The sequence below is a fragment of the Octopus bimaculoides genome, chromosome 21 (genome assembly GCF_046866305.1).
Source record: "Octopus bimaculoides isolate indiv1 chromosome 21, ASM4686630v1, whole genome shotgun sequence".
Classification (NCBI taxonomy): Eukaryota; Metazoa; Mollusca; class Cephalopoda; order Octopoda; family Octopodidae; genus Octopus; species Octopus bimaculoides.
The window spans coordinates 36,666,962-36,689,949 of record NC_142948.1 but is presented as its reverse complement, the minus strand read 5'-3'; the positions used below and the strand labels follow the sequence as shown (position 1 = coordinate 36,689,949).

Here is a 22,988-nt window from a genome sequence, read left to right as displayed (position 1 = left end):
TTCAATTACACTGTGTAACAAAATTTTATTTATTCATTTTTGTTTTTGGCTTTTAAGTGTTGTTTCCTATTTGCTTCTATCAAGAAATCAAAGGAAATGACTACTCCTGCCCTCAAACTTTGCTTTTGTCACCTGGACATCAATGTTTTGAAACTGACCTATTTTCCATTACACTCCAGACAGATTCAGCGCTGAAGCAGAAATATTGTTATAGCAAATATTCTGCTCAATACTACATATTTACTTGTCAGTTGCTTCACCGTAACCAACTGAGCATGTCCCTCAGTGGCCGACAGTATGTGCATCTTTGATCAAGAACAGGAGTAGAGGGGGAGGGGCATCATAGCCATGTGTTGAGAGGGATTCTTTGGGGTTTGAATAAATGCAACAAAAGCAAAGTTTGAAGGAAATATTAGCCATTTTTCATACTTTCTAGGGGTAAGCAAATAAGAAATAAGCAGTTGCTACCCAAGGGCAAAAATCACATTATACAGTGTTATATATGTGACTAGATTTATCATTGTCATCATTTTTGGTTTTGAAGATGACTTAAATTTCAGTAGAGACAAAACACACACAAATCCAAACAATTTATTTCGTAATTTTATACTTTATAAATATTTATATGCAGGATTTGTATTCTTCTGTCCATATCAGAGAGGGCTAGCTAGAAATTTTAAGGGCTTACCTTGAGTCTTAGCAGGTGAAAGTGGCTCAGCTATGCTCCCATCTGAAGACTCATCTCCTAATTTTGACTCTGCACTGTCTGATAGTTGTGGAGTCTGACGCATCACCTTCAATAACCGAGACACAGTCGTTCCCTTCGAAGCGGGTATAAATTTGGAATTCTGAAACAAACAAAAATGAAGGAATGATATGTAAATGCTGAGCCAGAATAGGTTTGCTAAAATTTGCTTCTACAATAAAAAAACAACAACAACAAAATCCCCAAAGAGTCTGAAAAACTTAATGAAACACACATACCTTTTATACATTAAAAGCACTGCAAAGTCATTTTGAGAAAACAAAACAAAAAATAAAAGCATATATTTCAATTAATGAACAAATTTTTTTATTTTCTAAATCAGTTCATTTAAATGGAAGGTAAGAAGGGGGAGGGGATTAAATTGTCTGTACAGAAAATTGTAGACAGGAAAGTTTTAAAATTAAAATGCCATTATAATAGAAAATGAATATTCATGTTAATCCTTTTGTCATTAAATTTCTCATGAATAGGCACCTTCATGTTTATGCTTTTTCCTTTTACTTGTTTGTTATTGGACTGCGACCATACTGGAGCACTGCCGTGAATAGCTATCATTTTATGCCCCAGTTTTTAAAATTTTGTTTCATTGGCAGAGGTTGGAAAGATTTTCTGAGGCAGTGGTTTACACCCAGCTGCCCCTTCCTTTAAGACTTTAGCTCTTATTTCTAGCAGGTAGGTGCTTGTTAAGCATCATTATGCTTCATGCAAATTTATAATTCATAGCTATTTAATGCTATTGCGTCTGCGATCCACCTATGTCTCTGCTGGTGATATCATCAATTTTAAAATTTATCCACAGATGATATGAACAGTAGTGACATCTGATTTTAAATCAAAGTGTTTGAATGTTTTGCTTATAAATTTTTATGCACCATGTGCTCTGTTTTTGGTGCATATGTGCATATGTGCATATGTGACCACAGGATGTCACAAAACGTAAGCAACAAAAAAATACGAAGTACGAGGACATGGAATATGAACTTTCTTTTTTTTGCGAACAATGAAAGAAACAAATGGAAAACAAACAACAAAAAGAACGACACTTCATCAGTTGTCGGCTGTTTTACTAATCCGTATTTCAAGCATTTCACGACAAGATGCGCCTTCAATAAAAAGTTGCTCCTGCAAAGCAAATTAAATAAAATTTGGGATTTTATGGAGGGTTAAAATTGGTGACAAAAACTGGTAAGCCTAAACAAGGGTGTGGTGGCAAATGTGAAGAAAGAAGCTTGGACAGGAGACAGACAAGAATACGTTTTCCTTGTCCAATGCATATATATATATATATATATATATATATATATAGAGAGAGAGAGAGAGAGAGAGAGAGAGAGAGAGAGAAAGAGAGAGAGAAAGAGAGAGAGATATTGATTTGATTATAGAAATTGTAGTTGTGGCCAATGCCAGTGCCGCCTGACTGGCTCCCTGTGCCAGTAACATGTAAAAAGCACCATCTGAACATGGTCGATGCCAGCCACCCCCCCCCCCCCCTCATCTGGCTCCTGTGCCAGTGCCGCCTGACTGGCTACCATGCCTTTGGTATGTAAATAACACCTACTACACTCGCGGAGCGGGACTGAACCCAGAAATATGTGGTGTGGAATCAAGCTTCTTACCACACACACATATATATATATATATATATATAAATATATATAAAATGTACGTATGTATGTATGTATGTAAAAGGCCAATTATCTTTTGAAGAGTTGAGACACGTTACAAAATCAGTCGCAATAAAAGAAACAGGTGTTTATTTCATGAGTTAAAACACGAAATGAGAAAACTAATTAGACTAGATTAATTGTCAAATTTAATATTCAACATTCCCAGTTCGAATCATATGAGATATTTTAAGACAAGATCAACAGAATTTGTGATTATTTTTTTTTTTACCTATGTTTATTATATCCAATGATTAAAAAACAGAAACTTGGAAAAAGTTATTTTGTTTCTTTTGCCTTAATAAATTAAAACTTTTAAAAAGAGTGAAATGGAGGATAGTTATTGTGCAACTTTATCATGTGTGACTGAGTGTTGGACAGAACTTTGTAGAAGACAAGGAGTATATAGCCGACAGTGAAACAGAAAGAAGCAAAAGTGAAAAGAAAAAAGAAAAAAAGCACATAGATGAATTTACAAATAAACAAAAAAGTGATTGATAATTAGTTAAAAAAAAAAATCTTGAAATGCATTTGTGAATAACCTGATAATTATTTCTGCAAATTACTGAGAAAATAAAAATAAATAAATAAATTATTTGGAAACATCTGGAAAAATAGTCAAATATTAATGGTCGGATTAGTAGCAGTAGTAGTAGTGTGTGGTAATGAGAATGATAATATAAACAAAAAAAATCAATGTTAATCTAATGAAGGAAAATTGCTAGTCGTTAAATCTGTTAATAGAAATTAAAAAATAAAAGAAAACAAAGAGAAAGCAAAAAACACAAACTAGAAATAATTTTTATTCAATCTAATTTATACTAAAAGTACATTAATATCAAAACTTACATACCCCCCTCCACACACACTTGTCTATGTCTGCGTGTATGTGTGGATAAAATGGACAAATTTTTTTTTTTGGTTAAAAAAAATTGCCTTTCTTTGGTAAAGGAATGGCGTGCAATCAATTAATTGCTATTATAACCACTGATGCTTAATTTACTGACTGTTCCCTACCTGTACCAACCGACTTGAGGCACAAAACTGGATACTTTAAAGTAGATAGTCAGGTGATTTGCCAATCGTTCACTCAAGCATGAAAAAGACAAAAAAAAACCTAGTAAATGACTAAGAGTATTCTTCTTTTCCCTAGCAAGCATGAGAGACAACCCTGGACATGTTTTGGCATTAACCTGACATCCTCAGCAAAGAACATCTTTCCTTGTCCTTGCTGAATTAACAATGATTTACTCATCCTCATAGTGGATGAATGCATCCTCACCTCAGAGAGTTAATCATTTCGGAGAGAGGGAAGGCTATTGTTTTCCAGGTATTAACTCTCCACAAGTGGGGTGAAACAGCTTCAAATCATAATCAAAAATACATATTGTCAGGGGCTGACAACTCCTTCAACAATATCTCACCCAGAAGTGAATAAAATCACCGATGCAGCAGTCATGGGGTTCCAGGCTTGATCCCAGTGAATGGCACCTTGGGAAAGTGCCATCTACTACCATAGCCTTGGGTCAATTCAGGCCTCACGAGTGGAATTTGGGAAACAGCAGAACAGTGTGAAATCCAGTTAGATGCAATGCATTTGTATGTCTAGCTGTGTCAAAATGATTTTATCAATTTGCATGAGATTTACATTAAGAGTACAACTATTATCTGTACCTTTTCTCTTAATCTAATCCTCAGCCACTTTTATGTGTGTGTGTGTGTGTGTGTGTGTGTGTGTGTGTGTGAGTATTCAAATATTGGGTTAAAAACAGTTCTATAATGTAAACATTATCAATGTCACATATTGTATGTGTATTGTTAAATGGCTTTCGTCTTTAAAAGGGCCTTCCTTGGACAAAATACTGCAGCCTAAAACCATTTAACAGCACATACATTAAATATATGACACATGTGTATCAGCATACATATCTCATCATATACATATTTATACACACTCATATATATATACACATACATATATATACACATACATATATATAATCGTTCATAGGTACAGTCTATATACATATATACATGATAAATCGTATATATATATATATATATATATATATATATATATACATATATATATATATGCACAGGCATGGCTGTGTGGTAAGAAGCTTGCTTCTCAACTACATGGTTCCAGGTTCAGTCCCACTGCATGGCACCTTGAGCAAGTGTCTTCTACTACAGTCTCGGGCTGACCAAAGCCTTGTGAGCAGATTTGGTAGAAAGAAGCCTGTTGTGTATATATTAAGTATATATCTATGTGGGTGTGTGTCTTTGTGTCTGTGTTTGTCCCCCACCACCACTTAACAACCAGTGTTGGTGTATTCACATCCCTGTAACTTAGCGGTTCAGCAAAAGAGACCGGTAGAATAAGTGCTAGGCTTAAAAAAAGTCCTGGGGTTGATTTGTTCAATTGAAATTCTTCAAGGTAGTGACCCAACATGGCTGCAGTCAAATGACTGAAACAAGATATATATATATATATATATCTGCCAAATTTAGATTGGAGCCTGGTGTTGCCATCCGGTTTCACCAGTCCTCAGTCAAATCGTCCAACCCATGCTAGCATGGAAAGCGGACGTTAAACGATGATGATGATGATGATGATGATGATAATATATATATTGCTCATCATGTGTATATGTATATAGACTGTAGCTGCAACCCAAAGGGTCGACCTCAAACACTGAGTGTGCCTGTGAATTATACTAAAGGTACAAATGTTGTGTTTGTGGAATATTCAACCACATGCACTTGTAATTCTAATATTTTGGAAGAGTCATTCTTCATAGAAAGAACGGAAGCAAATAAATGAAACTGTTTTCCGGTAACACGGAATAAATATAAGAGTTATATAAAAAAAATGTTTCCATGAAACCTCAACAACAACAACAGCAACAGCAACAAATAAAGCAAGAAAAACAAAAAAAAAGGACCTTGTGGGGCTTTTGAGAAAAAAAAAATGGCTAAAAAAATTTCACCAATTTTTGGAAGAATCAAGCTGTTGACATGTGGAAAGCAAAGGTAATTCTTGTGAGCACTGTTTTAAGAAGAGAAATAAACAGAGCACAGTAAAGGTTTAGTAATTTTTACCATTATTACAATTTACAAAGAAACATTATTAACCCTTTTGTTACCACATTTCTGTTGCAATAAACTGCTTTTGTTTCAATTAATTTTGAAGTGCAGGGCTTAGTGGTTAGGGTGTTGAATTCATGATTGTAAGATTGTGGTTTCGATTCTTGGACTGGACAGTGTGTGTTCTTGAGCAAAACACTTCATTCCATGTTGTTCCAGTCCAGTCAGCTGATATAAATGAGTAATCCTGGGACAGGAAACCAGCCCTAGGGGTCTATAGAACTCTGGAAAGACCCAATTTTGAAAATAATGAAGTAGTTACTTAAATAACTCTGTTATTATTAAGCTGGGCTTTGTTTGAAGGAAGATTTTAATTTACATCCCTTTAAAACAGGAACTTAGTATCACTGAACTAGGGGCAATCTCAGGTGGGTTGGTAATTCTGTTGCAATAAACTATTTTTGCTTCAATTAATTTTGAAAATATTGAGGAATTTAGCAAAATAATTTTTTTTCATTTGATGTTTGGAACATAAACACAAGATTTTGATGGAAGGTTTTAATTTAGATCACTTTAAGCCTTTTCTTACCATATTTCTGTGGAAATATGCTGCCTTCGCTTCAATTAATTTTGAAAATATTGAAGAATTTCATAAAATAACTTTGTCGTTATTGAGCTGGTGTTTGGAGCATAACATAATATGAAATTTGTGGAGTGTTTTTACTTTGGATCGTTTTAAAATGGGAAGTTTGTATCATTAAACAAAGGGTGGTTTCATGCAGGTTGGTAACAAAAGGGTTAAAAGACTGAAACCTTGCCCCACCAACAAATTCTAATAAATCACAAAGAAAAGAGAGAAAACATACACACACACAGACAGAGTAATAGAAATCACAAAATAACATGAGTAAGATTATGAGGCTAAAAGGAGAAAGCACATGAGATAAAAAGTGTAGAAATACAAAGTGAAAAAGCAACAATCAAATAAGTGTACAACAAAGATAAATATTCCAGAGGATGAAAGAGAAGTGAAATTTAATGCTTCAGGTGATACACTTTATCAAAGTGAAGATAAAGGAATAAGAGAGGCAAGATGTAAGAAAAAATATACAATACCGAATTTAAGATGTCTGTTTACATGGCAGGTCTGAGACAGTGTGCATATGTGTATATACATTTCTTTTTATAAATTTTTCATCATTGGACTGTGCCCATGCAGGAGCACAGTCAAGGGTATAGTCAAATACATCAACTCCCGTACTTGTAAACTAGTACTTATTTATTTTATCAATCATGGAAGAATGAAAGGAAAGCTCAACATGTTGAGATTTGAAATTGGAATTTAAGAGAATCATCATAGAATATCATTGAAAATATTTGTTTAATGTTCTACTTTTTCTATGACCACACACACAAATATCAAGAGAGAATTTTAGTACTTAATTCAGAGCATGCAAATGCAATCAACAACCTGAAGCAGGATACATATTGTAGTTATCTCTCATAAAAAAAATAAAAGATATATATATTAAAATCTCATTTGTTGTCTCCATTCATTTATATACACCTGAAGTCAGCTTTGCATTCATGCAACAAATGCTACTGATGTATTCAAACACACATATTACGAAAAACTTTCCAGTGTGTATGTACATCTCTTTTTTGTATGCAGCTATTGTCCAATTCTCTGCTGTTGCCACATAGCTGAATCTTTTTGCCTTACTATTCTATCCATCTGCCTGCTCCTCATTGAAAGAACAGCTATTTCATTCTCTTTGGTTCTGTCACTTTCTAGTTCTCTTTCTCACTCTCAATCCCTTTTTGTCACACATACTCCCTGCCTTTTTTTTTTTATCTTTCTTCTTAACCATACAGCCATGCCTGAGTTTATATTTATATATATATATATATATATATATCTGTGTGTATATGTGGATGTGTATTCTTCCTGTCCAAGTGAATATATAAAAGCTTGGACTGGAAGATGGAAATATCCTCATTAACCTTTGCAGGCTCTCCTAAACACCTGGGGAAAAAGGACTAAGCATACTGGTTAATGCAGGACCCAGAGGGTGGGGAATGGACACAGTACAGGTGACAAGTGGCAGAGAGATAAGTAGTTTAGAAGTACTTGAGTAGCAATGACACAATATCAGCTAAATCCAAGGAACAAAATCCATTGGAGATCTAAGTACTAAGTATTGAATCATCATCATAGTGGCTTTCCACTTGTTGCTGTCTATTATCATCTCTTTTACAAGGTTCAGCATCCTAAGATCAACCTGCATCACTTCTCATGTTTCCCTGTTCTGCAGCCTCCTTCCACTTTGGGTCTCTTGACCCCTCTTCACCCAACTGCTATCCCTCGTTAATACCACATGTCTGTATAAGTACAATTTTTTCTCTTGTTAACTACCGGCTCCCACAATTCCCCAGTCATTGCAGCACAGTGACATCAGTCTTCACATATCCCTCAGCATTCAATGTCCATAACTTGCTACCAGGCAACATCTTACTTTGCACGTAGCTGTGATATAATCTGCCCTTCACTCTCCATTAATACTGATTAGCTCCTCTAAATACCAGAAGTTCATCACCATCCTTGTTTAACGTCCACTTTCCATGCTGGCATGGGTTGGACAGTTTGACATGGCTTCTACAACTGGATACTCTTCCTAATGCCACCAGCATGGGTGCATCAACACAGCACCAGTGTGGGTGCTCTTTAAGTGGAATCAGTATGGGTGCTTTCTAAGTGGCACCGGCACTTTTTAAGTGGCACTGGCACCTGTAAGATGTATGTGTGGAAGACGGTGATTTTACTTAGCTTGAAGTGTCTTTTCAAGTACAGCAAATTACCACATTCTTTAGATAACCAGGTGATACTTGTTGAAAGCTAGGGTGAACTGAAGTAATATAGAAGATAGAGCACTGTGTCATATCCATGAGAGATAAATGTCTCTTAGATATGACTCCAGTTTATCATAGGTAACATGTGAAGATAACTTGGTGGTACTTATTGTAAATTTCCAATAACTTTTGTTTAAGAAAAAAACTTCATAACTAATTTCTGAAAATATAGCTATTTGTTTTATTAACATTCTTTCTTTTTTTTTACAAATTTTTGTATAAATTTGAAATTGTTTAGAATAACAGAAAAGAAAAAACACAGGGTAAAAACAAAGTAAAAAACATAAATGCTGCAGTTTATGAAGAATAAAAGGAAAAAAAAATGATTGATATAAGTATTAAAGTCAGTTATTATTTGGGAATAAACACAAAAGAGAGAATACAGAAAATTTACAAAATGAAATGTATTTCAGTGAATTTGGGCAATCAGATCTTAGGGGGGAAATCCTTAATGCACCAAATTAGAACATAAATAGCTGCCTTCTTGATTATGGGAAACTCAGAGGTTTGTGTGGTCTGGATATCACACTGTAGAATTGCAGTAAGGGCTCTTGGGGGATAAAAAAAAAAAGGAATTCTTGTTGATGTCGCCAAGAGAAATCTCTCTCGTAACCTTGCAACAATGTGATATCACAAGCTTGCATATCAGACTTTGTATGGACGAGATATCACATAACTTCTTGCAGATGGCATATCACCAAAGTCACATTCTTCCTCCTTCTCATCATTTTATGTCTGTTTTCCATGCTGGCATGGGTTGAACGGTCTGGCAGGACCTGGCAAGCTGGAGAGCTGCACCAGGCTCCAAACTGTCTGTTTTGGGATGGCTTTTACAGCTGGATGCCCTTCTTAAAATTCCGAAATTATTAACATGTCTAGCAAGCAGGTATCCAGTACTAATGACAGGTAAAGACCCAGAAACCATGGTCTACTGGTCTTGTCAATCTGGAGGGGGAGTGACTCACTCCCTTACAATATATTGGACACAGGCTGTGTGTTGTTAACCAGCTGGAAAAGACGTTTTCCTGGGGTTAAAATGTAGTAACATAGTTCTGCATAGAACAGCCATGGTATAGTGGCAAAAAATATTATCTAAAATTATTATCATGTTATAATTATTATCAGAAAACTTTATACAATGAGAGATCACATACATCATACTAATAAGATGCCATTAAGCTACTTACCATAGCCTTTGATAATACAAAATTTATTTTTCCAATACAGAACCATAAATTCAATAAATTGTCTATTTTCTTCATTTGCCTCAAGGGAAACAATGATATCAGTAAAAGTGACTTCTGACATAGGTACAAAACATATGTGGAAAGGAGGGGGGAACAGTTGATGAGATTACCCCCTCGACCACCACCATCGAGCGTATGACTGATACTTTATTTTATCAAGCCTTGAGAATGGAATGAAATAAAAAAAAAACCCTCGGAGGGATTTGAACTGAGAATGTAGATAGATCGAACTCAATATTGCCAGACTTGATATTAGCAAAAGGTGAAGAACTTGCAATTATTTGGAATTATAGGTGATTGGACTGATTCCAATACATACCTGTCTTGAGGTCTATCTGACAGATCCCAATCATCTGCCAGAGAAAGATTCTATCTATGGGTAACGGTGAGGCTCCCTTATATGAAGTGAACTTTGAACTTAAAGAAACAAAATTTCAATGCTATAAGGGACATACTCCAGTGTTTTAACCAGGGCTGTGGAGTCGGAGTCCGAAACAATTAAGGGGTAGCTGAAGTTGGAGTCAGAGTCGGTATACTTTTTACTGACTCTGACTCACAATGTCTTTACTCTTGAACATAAACCAGTTATAACATATAGGCTGACTCAAAGTACAAGACTATGCTTTATGAGATATGTAGACCACAAACACTTAATTACATACACAGGAGTCAGAGTCGAAGTTTCTTGTTTCGACTCTTCAGCCCTGGTTTTAACAATGTAGTAAGGGACATTCAGTCTAGCACCTTAATAGGAAATATCAAACAAGTGTTATACCAAGACCTACAATGTAATGAACCATCCAGTAATACATCTGGGAGTAGAAATTTTCTTACCATATTCTTCAGCTGATTGCAATTCATATAAAACTGCTAGAATTGATTTTCCCTTAACAAATAAGGACTCATGATCATCACCATCATTTTATATCTACTCAGAGTTTATTGAAGCAAATTTTCTACGACTGGATGCCCTTCCTGTTACCAACCCTCACCTGTTTCCAAGGAAGCTGATATCTCCCCCATGACCGGACATTTTCACAGAATATTGCCAACAAATGACATTCACTTACAACCGCCATGCAATGTCAAGTCAAAGAGACACAAGCACTGACACGCTCCCATTCACACACACACATATATATATACACAACAGGCTTCTCTCAGTTTCCGTTATCAAATCCACTTACAAGGCTTTGGTCAACCTAAGGATATAATAACAGACACTTGCTCAAAGTGTCAGACGGTGAGATTGAAACTGAAACCATGGAGTTGGAAAGCAAACTTTTTAATCATGCAGGACAGATCATGAGCAGAGAAATAAGAAATAAGTATTAAGCATATTTCCTCATCTCAGAAATATAGAGTTATATTAAGAAATAAGTGTTTTAACTGACCTGTAGAATAAAATAAGATAATAAAGGGGAAAAACATAAAATAGAACTGCTGCATGTATTTTACTTTTAGAAAGAAAATGGAATTATCAATGTTTTTTTTTTTGATTTTTTAAATATTAAAACAAAAAAAAATGTTAAACATGTTAAAAGTTTCATTCAGTTTTCAATAATTTAAATATTCAAATTTGAAGTATCCTGCTTGTTTTCCCAGGATACTTCAAATGTTGAAGTGATATTTCTGTATCAGAGATGAAAGCTCTTTGAATTTTGTATTCTTACAACACCAAAAAATCTTGCTCCTTGCATTCGCCTTTCGTCCTTAAAAAGCCAAACAGCAGCGAATTGGCCACATTCCATCACGTATGCATCATCAGAAAAGGACACAGCTGACATTACAAGGTAGATGGAGGGGTAAAGCAAGCAGTCTTCCTCTAAGTGATGTGTCTAACTCACCTCAGACCGAACCGAGAACTTGTTGCTGCTGTAAGACAATGCTTCCATGTTGACTGAAGAAGCAGCTTCGCGAGAAACTTTGCGGCGTTTCTTTTTCTTCAGATCAATGTCTGTCAGTTCGGCATTTTCCGTTTGAGATACAGACTGCGACAAAACACTGCCAAGGAACTCGGATACCTCATCCTGAAAATAAATAAGTTTTGTTATCTTTCCTTGTAATCCATTGTTTTTTATGGGTGAGGCTATGAATATGTATGGCTGGGGACAACTGCATAAAGAAGTGCCAAACCCTAATTGTGGAGGGTACTTGTGGAAGGGGTAGACCCAGGAAAATATGGGATGAATGGTGAGAAAGGATCTTCAGATGCCGAGCCTCTTTGAGAAAATGGCTGGTAGATACATAGGCAAAATTCAAACCATGTACCTGTTATTTGCTGAGGCAGGCAAAATCTGAGCAAGCTCAACAAGATGAAGCTAGCAGTATTGATGGTGGGGGAGGGGGAGAACTGGTTAATGATCTTATTATAAAGCAACAGTTTGAGATAGGAAGTGGCCGGTAGATACATAGGCAAAGCTCAAACCATGTATTTGTTGTTTAAGTGGTCGGCATTACCACTTACCTCATATAACTGGGCCTCACTAAGGAAACGACAAGGGACCAGGAGATGTGGCAATTTGCTGTACTTGATAAGACACTTCAAGCTAAGTAAAATCACTGTCTTCCACACATACGGGTTTGTCCTTTCAGGTATCAGTACCACATAAAAAGTACCTGTGCCAGTGCTGCGTTAATGCACCTGTGCTGCATAAATTCACCCATGCTGGTGGTACATAAAAATCACCCAGCACACTCTGTTAAGTGGTCGGCATTAGGAAAGGCATCCAGCCGTAGAGACCCTGCCACAACAGACAGTTGGAGTCTGGATAGCTCCCTGCCAGCCAACTCCATGTCAAACCATCCAACCCATGCCGGCATGGAGAGGGGATTTTAAACAATGATGATGATGCTAATGCTCTCAGGCCTGGGCCCCTAACTTTACCCTCCACCTGGGCTCCTGAGCTAAAAAAAAATAGTTGCATATACCAGCAAATTAATGCACAGAACTTGGCCTGGGGCTGAAGAAGGAGAGCAACATCAACAAGGAGGAGGAGGAAGACGAAGAGAAAAAGAAGCAACAGCAATCATCAGAGGAGCTTACTCACCAAAATGAACCTATCGACTGTGCATTGTGTGATTCCTTCTTGCTTCTTTTTGGCCCTTGAAACCCGTAAATTGTCATCTGCTCCACCAATAACCACCAGACTGTTCTCAGCTTTCATCTTTTCTCGAAGATCTTCAATGCCATCAATATCACAAGAATTACTATGTTGACCGATTACAAAGAGTGTTGATGTTTTGCTTTCTAAGAGTGGATCTTCAACATCCTGAAAAAAAAAACAGAGAAGACACGATCAACAATAATAATTTTTTTTCAAATTTTGACACAAAGCAACAATTTGAGGTAGGTGGGGGTGCAAGCCAGTTGCATCAACCTGGTGTTAAACTGGTACTTATTTTATCCGTCCCAAGATGAAACACAAAGTCGACCTCTGTGGTATTTGAACTCAGAACATAAAGTGGGGAGTTTCATCTACCCTGTGGTACCAGAAAAAAACGCCATTAAGCATTTAGTCCAATGCACTAATGATTCTGCCAGCTCAATGGTTTCTAATTTTGGCAGAAGGCAATCCTAAGGGAGGTGGCCATTGATTACATTCACCCTAGTGTTCAACACGTATATATTTTATCAACTCCAGAAAGATAAAAGGTAAAGTGACCACAATGGAATTTGAACCCATAACGTAAAGAGTTGGAAGAAATGCTGCAAAGCATTTTGTATGGCAAGCTAACAACTGTACCAGCTCTCATAGGTTGCAGGAGGGAAAAGCATAAAAGGGGGGGGGGGGGGCAAAATAACAGTCACATCCCTGTTCAGATCAATCACTATGTTGAAAAGGAAGGACAGATAGGATAATGTCGTCTTAATTAGAATATGTTTGAAGTGTAAGATACAAGTTTAATGGATGGAGCAAATTGATTTATAGGTCTGCCAGTTTAGATTTGACCTGGGGTTAAACAACTACATATATTATATACCATCATGGTCAATGTTTATATGTCTATCTTTCTACATCTGAATGGGTCAAATAAGAGCATGTTGGGCCAGAGTTTCTATGGCCAGATACCCTTCCTGTTGTCAACCGTGTCATATCAACAAGGCGTAACAATCTCCAAGTCTAGCAAAAAAAACAAAAAACAAACAAACAGCCTGAACATATTTTATGCAGAGATACAAAGATCATGCAACATGTCGAGAAGCCCTGACAAGCTTTCATGGAGGACAAGAAGACTCAACAACAATCAGGAAGCTATCGTTTAGAATGGTTTCTTGATTGTGTTTTGTTGGTATGGCAAACAAAAAAAAAAGGAAAAGATAATTGTGAAGCAGTTATAAAACAAACAGATCAAAAGAAGATGAATAAATAAAGAAACAGCAGATACGAACACCACGACCACCATTGATTCCTGTGAGTGGGAAACCCAAACAAATCACAGCAGATACCATCTCCACCAATGAAACCTAGGGTTGAAAATGAAAGGGGACATGTTATTAATAAATTAGCTGAACTGTCAATTACAATAAACATCTTGTGGAATATATACACATAAACACACACACAAACACATATGTATATATACGTACTCATGTATACATTCATCTTGTTTATGTGTGTATAATTACACATATTCATGTGTATACATTTCTACATATATATCCATACATCTCATTTAATGTACACACTATAAAGATACAAGATCAGATTGGAGCCTGGTACAGTCTCCTGGCTTGCCAGTCCTCAGTCAAACCATCCAACCCATGCCAGCATGGAAAACGGAAGTTAAACGATAATGGTGACATCATTGAAATCTCAAAGCTGCAAGGTAATGTACGACTAATTCAAATCAATGAGATTAAACAAACATTACATCTGGCAGAGTTAATCCATAATCAAATGTAAGGACTAAACTTACATGACATGCCACCAATGCTCCAATATTCCATCCCAGCAAGACAATGGGTCGGTTCTGGAAATGGCCTTTTAACTGCAACAGAAATGGAAATATATCATCAAGACATTTTAAGAAATAGAAATAAATACATTTTTTTTCATTAAAACATTAGAGAAATAAAAATAACAGCCAAACAATTAATTGCTTAACCAATAAATTGTTAATTTTTGTTTGGGAGTCTCAGTATTACTGGAATATAATTTATATTTCTTCGCACAAAGCAAAAAGCTGAATGAAAACTGCCCCTCTGTTGGTTACAATGATGAAGGCTCCAGCTGATTCGATCAATGGAACAGCCTGCTGATAGAAATTAATGTGCAAGTGGCTGAGCACTCCACAGACATGTGTGCCCTTACTGTATCAATAGTTCTCATGGAGATTCAGTGTGACACAGAATATGACAAGGCTGGGCATTCCACAGACATGCATACCCTTAATGTAGTTCTCAGGGAGATTCAATGTAACACAGAATGTCCCTTTGAATTATAGGTACAACTCATTTTGGCTACATGAGTGAACTGGGGCAATGTGAAATAAAGTGGCTTGCTCAAGGACACAAAGTGTCACCAGGAATTGAACCCATGACCTTACGATCATGAGGTGAATACCCTAACTACTAAGCGACATGCCTTCACACTGAATGAAAACTATAAATATAGGTGCAGGCATGGCTGTGTGGTTAAGAAGCTTGCTTTGCAACCACTTGGTTTCAGGTTCAGTCCCACTACGCGGAATCTTAGGAAGAAAGTGTTTTCCACTATAGTGGAAAAGATATGATTGGACAGTTAAAAACAATACTTAGTGTGGTGTATATCTAAAAAAAATTTAATACATGAGAAGGGAGTTAATCAAGAGGAGATAGTGTATAAAGAGCTACTTGATAGTTAATGTAAACGAGTAATAGAGAAGTAAAAAGGGTTAAAGAGGGAATAAGATGCGTAAGATGGACTTAGGTTTGCAGAAGAACTAATATTTGTTAGTATGTATTAAATATAAGGTAGAAAAATAAGTAAAAACAGACAAACATAGTTGTTAATATTACAATTTAGATAGTAAATACTTGCTGTGGCTATAAAGATGAAAAAAGTGAAGTTTAAGAAGAAAATGGATGTTGGAATACAGAAAAAATAAAAATAATGGAGGGGAGACAAATGAGCTGGGAATGAAAAAGGCCAGTCAGGCGGTACTGGTAACAGCCACGCTCTCATAGTGGTTGGCGTTAGGAAGGGCATCCAGTTGTAGAAACACTACCAGATCAGACTGGAGCCTAGTGCAGCTTCCTGGCTTCCCAGACCCCAGTTGAACTGTTGAACCTATGCCAGCATGGAAAATGGACGTTAAACGATGATGAGATGAGATAACTAAGCAAAAACAAATAAAAAATGCAGCTTACCTCTAAAACTTTGGTACGTACAGCTCCAATCATATGTTCAAGGCACTGGGCTATACCAACGCCACTGCCGCCATTTACTGTATGCATTGTTACAGGAATCACTTTGCCAAGATTGGAGAGTTGAGTAATACAGAATTTCGTGCGTTTTGAATAATTATTATTGGGATAAGTGGGTCCACTAGGAGCGACAAGAATTAATGGATTTCCAGGAAGCTTGCGCTGTCAGAACACAAAAATAAGGCATAGCGTTAGTTTATTTAGGAAACAGTATATTCTATCAAATGTGTAACTGTCCAAGATGGTTAATTGCTAATCTAATTAATTATAAACTTATCTTTAGAGATAACATTTTTAATATTTACATTTAGGTATTTATAGACCTAAATATTTAAAAACATTGCTACATCGTTAAAAGAAAATTAAATATAGTATATCATTTACATAACGAGATAATTCATTTCAAATTTTGGAACTCAAAATAGATGTAGCTATAAATACAGCAGCCCTCAACATTTTCTATCCAAAAGGATTTTGGATTCAATATTTACATGTTATTATTATTATTATTATTATTATTATTATTATTATTATTTATAGCTTTATCTACTTCAAGTTCCACAGTTAAAAAAAAAGACAATTAATTTTAGTGTATTTCTTTTATTGGTTTCAATGATAGAACTGGCCATACTGGGACACTGCCTTCAAGGGTTGGTTTGTTTGCAACCTGTAACTTAACAGTTTGGCAAAAGAGACTGGTAGTATAAGTGCCATACTTGAAAAATAAGTACTAAGGTTGATTTGTTCAGCTAAACCCATCAAGACAGTGCCCCAGCATGGCTGCAATCAAATGACTGAAACAAGTAAAAGATAAAAATGACTCACAGGTTTCTGTTGGCTGAGAGTGCTATACACAGGGTCCCAGGGTCGCTTAAGGAGCAAATTTAAGGCATCCAATGAAACAGCTGATCCCTGACGAGTGATGGCAGCTGACTGAGCAATCATGCGGTCGACAAGAGTAGGAATCTGAAAGAGTAGGTTCAAAACACTGATAAGTATACACACGAGGATTGAGATTGCAATCATACTGCAAAAGTCAAACAGTGGAAGCATATGACTGAAAAGTTAAAAAAATATAAAGTCAAAAAAGAAACAATCAAAGAAGTGTATAATGAAGATAAATACACCAAAGAACCAGAAAAGTATGCAACATTTTATCAAGAAGAAGACAAGAGATTAAGAGAGACAAGAGAAAGAGTGGATAATATAAAATGCCAAATTTTAGACACCTGTTTATATATACATACACAACATTCATATAAATGTATATACATACATGTATACTCAGATATATAAATACATATAGCCACACACACACACAGATGTGAAGGTGCATATGTATATGCATACAAGAGCACATATGTACAAGAAGAAAATGTACCTTAGCTCGCAGAGTTTGCAGAACATCCAAATAAGCAGCCAACAAATGACGGGGTAAGTTCTCCAACAATACATTGTGTAACCACTGACTAAGTTTGGGGTCCTGTATAATTAAAAGAAATACATATAAAATTTAAAAGCAATTTATGTCAGATTCATTTTATATATATATATATATATATATATATATATATATATATATATATATAGACACAAGCAGACTCTCTCTCTCAACAACAGCAACAGTAATAATAATAATTGACATGATCTGTTAACTTATGTTTTATATAATGCTTCAGCAATGTTTCTGCTGGTGAATCAATATTGAAACAATTGTAGCGTTATGTAATAAAGTGTGTTGCTCAATACATTTTCTACTATTCACATTTTTGCATAAACCCTTCAGATATCACAGAATTGCAGAAGTATAATCCAATGATATTTTGATCTCACCGTACGATAACATTTGTTAGCTGATACCTGTAGAGAAGCTTTGTCAAGCAAACTGCACGATTTTATACCCATATTGAATTTACATACATATATGTATGTGTGTGTGAGTGTGTGTGTGTGTATGTGTGTACGCATTTGTCCCCAACCACCACTTGAAAACTAGTGTCAGTGTGTTTCATCCCTAATGTCTAACAGTTCAGCAAAAGAGACTGATGGAATAAGTACCAATCTTAAAAATTCAGTACTGGTGTTGATTCATTTGACTAAAAATTGAAAGTGGTGCCCCAGCATGGCCACAATCTAATTACTGAAACTTGATAAAAGATATACTCACCCATATTTCGCTAGCCAAGGCTTGTCGTATCCGTTTGGAAGATTTATCAACATGAATTCTTCGCATGACAGCTTCATTATTACTCTAGAAAGAAAAAAAAAGAAAAGAAAAGTAGTATATGTTTGCAGAATGCAGTCAAGATATATATATAAATATAACTAAATATGTCAAGCTTAACCTACTCACACACCTCCATATGCATAATGTGTGAAAAGCACTGGTGCTGGTACCAGGTAAAAAGCACCCAGTACACTCTGTAGTGTCGTTGGCATTAGGAAGAGCAGTCCAGCTGTAGAAACCATGTCAAAGTAGACTATGGAACCTGGTGCAACTCCCGACCTTACCAACTCCTGCCAAACCATTCAGTCCATGCCAGCATGGAAAACGGATGTATGATGATGATGTGAATGTATGTAGATATGATATAAACATGTATAAGGAGGCTGTTAAGATATCAATATAAAACAGCAACAAAACAAATTAACATTGGTTCAACAGCCATCAGCTGTCTCACCATAACATAGGTCTAGTCAAATGCAGACCTGACAACAGCTATTTGTGAAGGCACACAAATATTTGGTCAGGGTGATTCTAAGGTCATGGGTTCAATCCCTAGACCAAATGGTGTGCTGTGTCCTTGAGCAAGATACTTGATTTCACATTGCTCCAATTTATCCAGCTGTAAATGGCTACTAGCCAGTTGCTGTTGCAGTCCTCTATCTGTCTCTCTCTTTCTCTCTTCTGCTGCCATATTCTGGATGTTCCACAAACTCAAGGGTCAGAGAGCAGAAAAGGTGTTTCTGCTTGCAATTACATCAACAACTAAAAACAATTAATGAAAATATGGTACAATAATGTTACCAAGCCATTCTGGCCCACAAGTGATGGCTGGCCACACTGTACTGTGCTGTAGTTTAGGGTTACTTAACAACAACAACAGTTACTGTATCACCATCATTATAAGGAGAAAAATAGTTTTAAAAAAGAGCAACTCACTCCATCAAATGCTAGCCTGGCCAATCGGTCGACATGAAGGGCTTTCATAACTTTGTTGTAAAGTCTCTTCTGCTGCATAGTCCACCCTGTTCTGTAACAGAAGGAAGGTATTTACTGAATAGAGAAGTCTGATTAACGGAAGAGGATGATGAACAGATCACACGTTCTATTCAAGATGAAGTTCTTTATCTAAACATTATGGTCAAGACCATATTGGAGCAGCACCAGTTTGCTGAGCACATATAGGTGGCACAAGAGGCCAGGCACGGCAAGTCTACCAGCACCGTTCCCAGCCACCAAATCTCATCACAATGTATTGGTCAGACACCTGTCCAATGTGCCATGCAATGGGATCAATTCCAGAACCACCTGGTTGCATAGCTAACTTCTCAACTACACACGACAGGATGGTCATGGTTGGAAAGCCTATGACCATAGGTCTGTCCTATCAAGTTTAAACCAGAGCTAAGCAATGTCTGCATTTCCTAATAATAATCATGTTAGAAATACAAATAGGGAAAAAGAAAACTGGTAGCTTACTTGCTTATGTGTTCCTCAGAATCTTCCCCACCTTTATCTGGGTAAGCAAGGCTGACATGTCTTTCACATTCATTCATCAAGCTTCGGGCCTTGGCCACATCACCAATGTGTGAAGATTTAACAGTTGTGGTTTCAACATCGAGTATTTGGTCTTCATCACTAGAGAGAGAGAGATAGAATAAGAGAAAGAGATCTACAGGCTATACACAGAAGAATTACAGTAGAGAGGTGCATAAACAAGACATTAAGGCAACCATCATCAGAGAAGTGTAGAAAACAAGAGGTGATGAAGAGTGTCCAACCACATAAGAGAGAAGAGTTGAGGGTAGAACTGATCCAACATGCCCATACCTTTTGGTAATGTATTGTGCTTTTTGGCACAGCTTTTGAACTGTACGATGATATCTTTTACTAGTTTCAGTCATTAGATTGCAACCCATGCTGGGGCACCACCTTGAAGAATTTTAGTTGAATGAATCAACCCTAGTACTTATTTTTAAGCCTGGTATTTATTCTATCAGTTTCTTAAACCAAACTGCTAAGTTATGGGGATGCAAACAAACCAACACCAGTCATCACACATTATATATATATATATATATATATATATATATATATATATATATATAATGGGCTTCTTTCAGTTTCCATCTACCAAATCCATGCACAAGGATTTGGCCGGCTTGAGGCTATAGCAGAAGACACTTACCCAAGTTTGCATGGACGTGGACGGGATGATATTTGATTAGAGGCATTGTTTTGCAGCTGCTTGACTGTCTTAGAATTAACCCCTCAACCAAGAAGTGGAGTTTCAAAATTTATAACTCAAGGAAAACTGGAGCAATCAGTGACATACACTACTTAAAGGCACAACACAATGGCTACAATATGAATAAAAAAGCATTAGATTTGAGAGAAAAATCTGAATGCCAAAGGGTTAAACTCAGAATGTAAAGAGTTAGCCATTAAATGAAAGTAAACAAAATGTCAAAAGAAACCTACACTGAATTTTGATCTATGTCTGCATTTCGAGGGAATTTGTGCATGAATAACATGCGCAATGGCTTGGCATTGCTTGCATCGGGATGTGCACTCCATGGCTTTGCGTAACAGTGGTCTAAAGAAACAATGTCTAAATCCTGCTCATGTCCAGCTAAGTGGTACTGGTAAGCCGTGGACAGTTTGTGACGGTGACTTTGGTATTCTTCGATAAAACGTTCACTGTTGAGTGTAGAAGTGGTTAATCGATTCCTTGATCTGAAAGAGAAGAAAGGGAAAATAAGTTGACAAGTTAAGTTTAATCAGAGAATATAAAACAACAGGAGATTACAGAAAATAAAGAGACTGACAACACACCTGGTGTTTCTTCAGGTGTGATCAGAGACTTGAAGAGTCACTTTACACATCAAACCTTCTAATACCACCCCTGTTTCTACAATATACGATTCCCATTTTGAAATTATCTAAATTAAAAACTACCACCAAAATTCCAATAATGTTCTAAAAACTAGCTTAACTCTTTAGCATTTAAACCAGTCATATCTGGCCAAATATGTTGCCTGTTTTGTGTTCAAACTGACCAGATCCAACTTCTCACACCGCCCGAGGCTGAACCCAGAACCATTTGTTTTCGGATAGTGCTGATAACCTTAACCTCATATACTTCAGCATGTATCTTGATGCTCATTTATTATACATACATATTAACCCTAGACATACACACACATAATAGACTGATAGACAAATATGTGTGTTTTACCCAATATAATAAAGTGATTAGCCGATTCTAAACGTTTTAATTTCTCCCAATTATACTTTAAAATCATTAACCAGTATAATATGTAACGTTGATATGCGTAATAAATATTGAGTTAATAATATGGCTTTCATACTATCAATAGATGAATGGTTTCGTTTACAAACGGAAAACAAAAGTACTCAATACTAAAGCAGAGTGTGCATATAATATTAGAAACTGAAGCTTCGTAAAATATTTAAGCTTCTTTATTCGTTCGAAGTTGGACGTTTTCCCTCCGTCGCAGCTCATCCTTATATTTATATATATACACACAAACACACGAACCTACATAAGTGTACCCCTTAATATATCCACGCGCATGCATATATATATATATATATATATACACATACACATTTATCAAAACACAAAGCCTACAAATAGGTGGGTAAGAGGAGTTTTAAAATTTTGTTTACGTAGAGAAAAGAAAAAGAACAAATGTGTATATATATATATATATATATGTGTGTGTGTGTGTGTGTGTGTGTGTGTGTGTGTGTGTGTATATATATATATATGTATATATATATATATATATATATATATATATATATATATATATATATATATATATAAATATATGATAAGCAATTACGAAATTCCTGTTGACTGAGAATAAACTGGAAATATGACATAATTAGAACAATTTCACAACATATTAAAACACCAATTCTAATTCGGAGTATTTCAAAAAGCATTAATAAACTCCAACAGAGTCGGACCCCGCCAGAAAAATAATATATATATATATATATCATAACTAATATTTTCACGTGTGTATACACAGACATCGCAAAAGTAGATAGCATCATTTTTGAAAGATTTGTTTGTAGATTCAAAATAATGTAATTTGATTCATTGAAATACTTAATCTAGTGTTTGGTAGACAAACCTTGTGCATAAAAACATTAACTTTTCAAAGCACAAAGTTAAGTGTCCACACAAATAAAAAGGGACAATGTGGGGTGTCTATTGACTTTTGGGATGTCTGTGTGGATATATGTGATTTATATATAGGGTATAGAATATCTGTAGTTGATATAATGTTCACGGTATGGAGGGAAAACAGAACATACCTGCTTAATAAAGACATAATGCCAAAAAAAAAAGGCTTCAACAAAGAGGTGATGTCACCATGTCTTCTTGCAGCAACTAAAAGTACGGAAGCCCAAACGGATCACATTAAATGAGGCATCGTAATTATTAAATTTATCCAAATGATTGAGCGATAAAAATGACTAGAATATAGTCAAAACTGAGTGAAAAGGAACTGGAAAGGAATTTTGTTTTTCTTTTAATGATTTAATACGTAAACAAAAGTGTTAGTAAACGCCCAAATATCACTTTAACTATAAATGCTCCGTGTAAGAATGGATGATCAAGGGAGCTAATCCTTGTATT

At 35.9% G+C, this 22,988-nt stretch overlaps 1 protein-coding gene across 3 annotated transcripts in view; it reads right to left on the bottom strand.

Moving 5' to 3' along the window:
* The window catches only part of LOC106874144 (uncharacterized), a 33,326-nt gene that overhangs the window by 3,198 nt on the left and 7,140 nt on the right, over nt 1-22,988 (bottom strand). Inside the window, exons 1-13 of one of the 3 annotated variants that reach the window (XM_014921801.3) lie at nt 22,664-22,959; nt 20,792-21,046; nt 19,790-19,948; nt 19,250-19,340; nt 18,254-18,337; nt 17,468-17,569; nt 16,912-17,052; nt 16,030-16,248; nt 14,598-14,669; nt 14,071-14,145; nt 12,728-12,949; nt 11,525-11,707; nt 689-848 (exon numbers count right to left, since the gene is read on the bottom strand). In XM_014921801.3, coding sequence (XP_014777287.1) covers nt 689-848; nt 11,525-11,707; nt 12,728-12,949; nt 14,071-14,145; nt 14,598-14,669; nt 16,030-16,248; nt 16,912-17,052; nt 17,468-17,569; nt 18,254-18,337; nt 19,250-19,340; nt 19,790-19,948; nt 20,792-21,046; nt 22,664-22,680 — 1,780 coding nt within the window. In that variant the 5' untranslated portion in view covers nt 22,681-22,959. Of the gene's footprint in view, nt 1-688; nt 849-11,524; nt 11,708-12,727; nt 12,950-14,070; nt 14,146-14,597; nt 14,670-16,029; nt 16,249-16,911; nt 17,053-17,467; nt 17,570-18,253; nt 18,338-19,249; nt 19,341-19,789; nt 19,949-20,791; nt 21,047-21,145; nt 21,903-22,663; nt 22,960-22,988 lie in introns of those variants that run through there. The other 2 variants (XM_089339127.1, XM_089339126.1) reach the window with 2 other exon arrangements.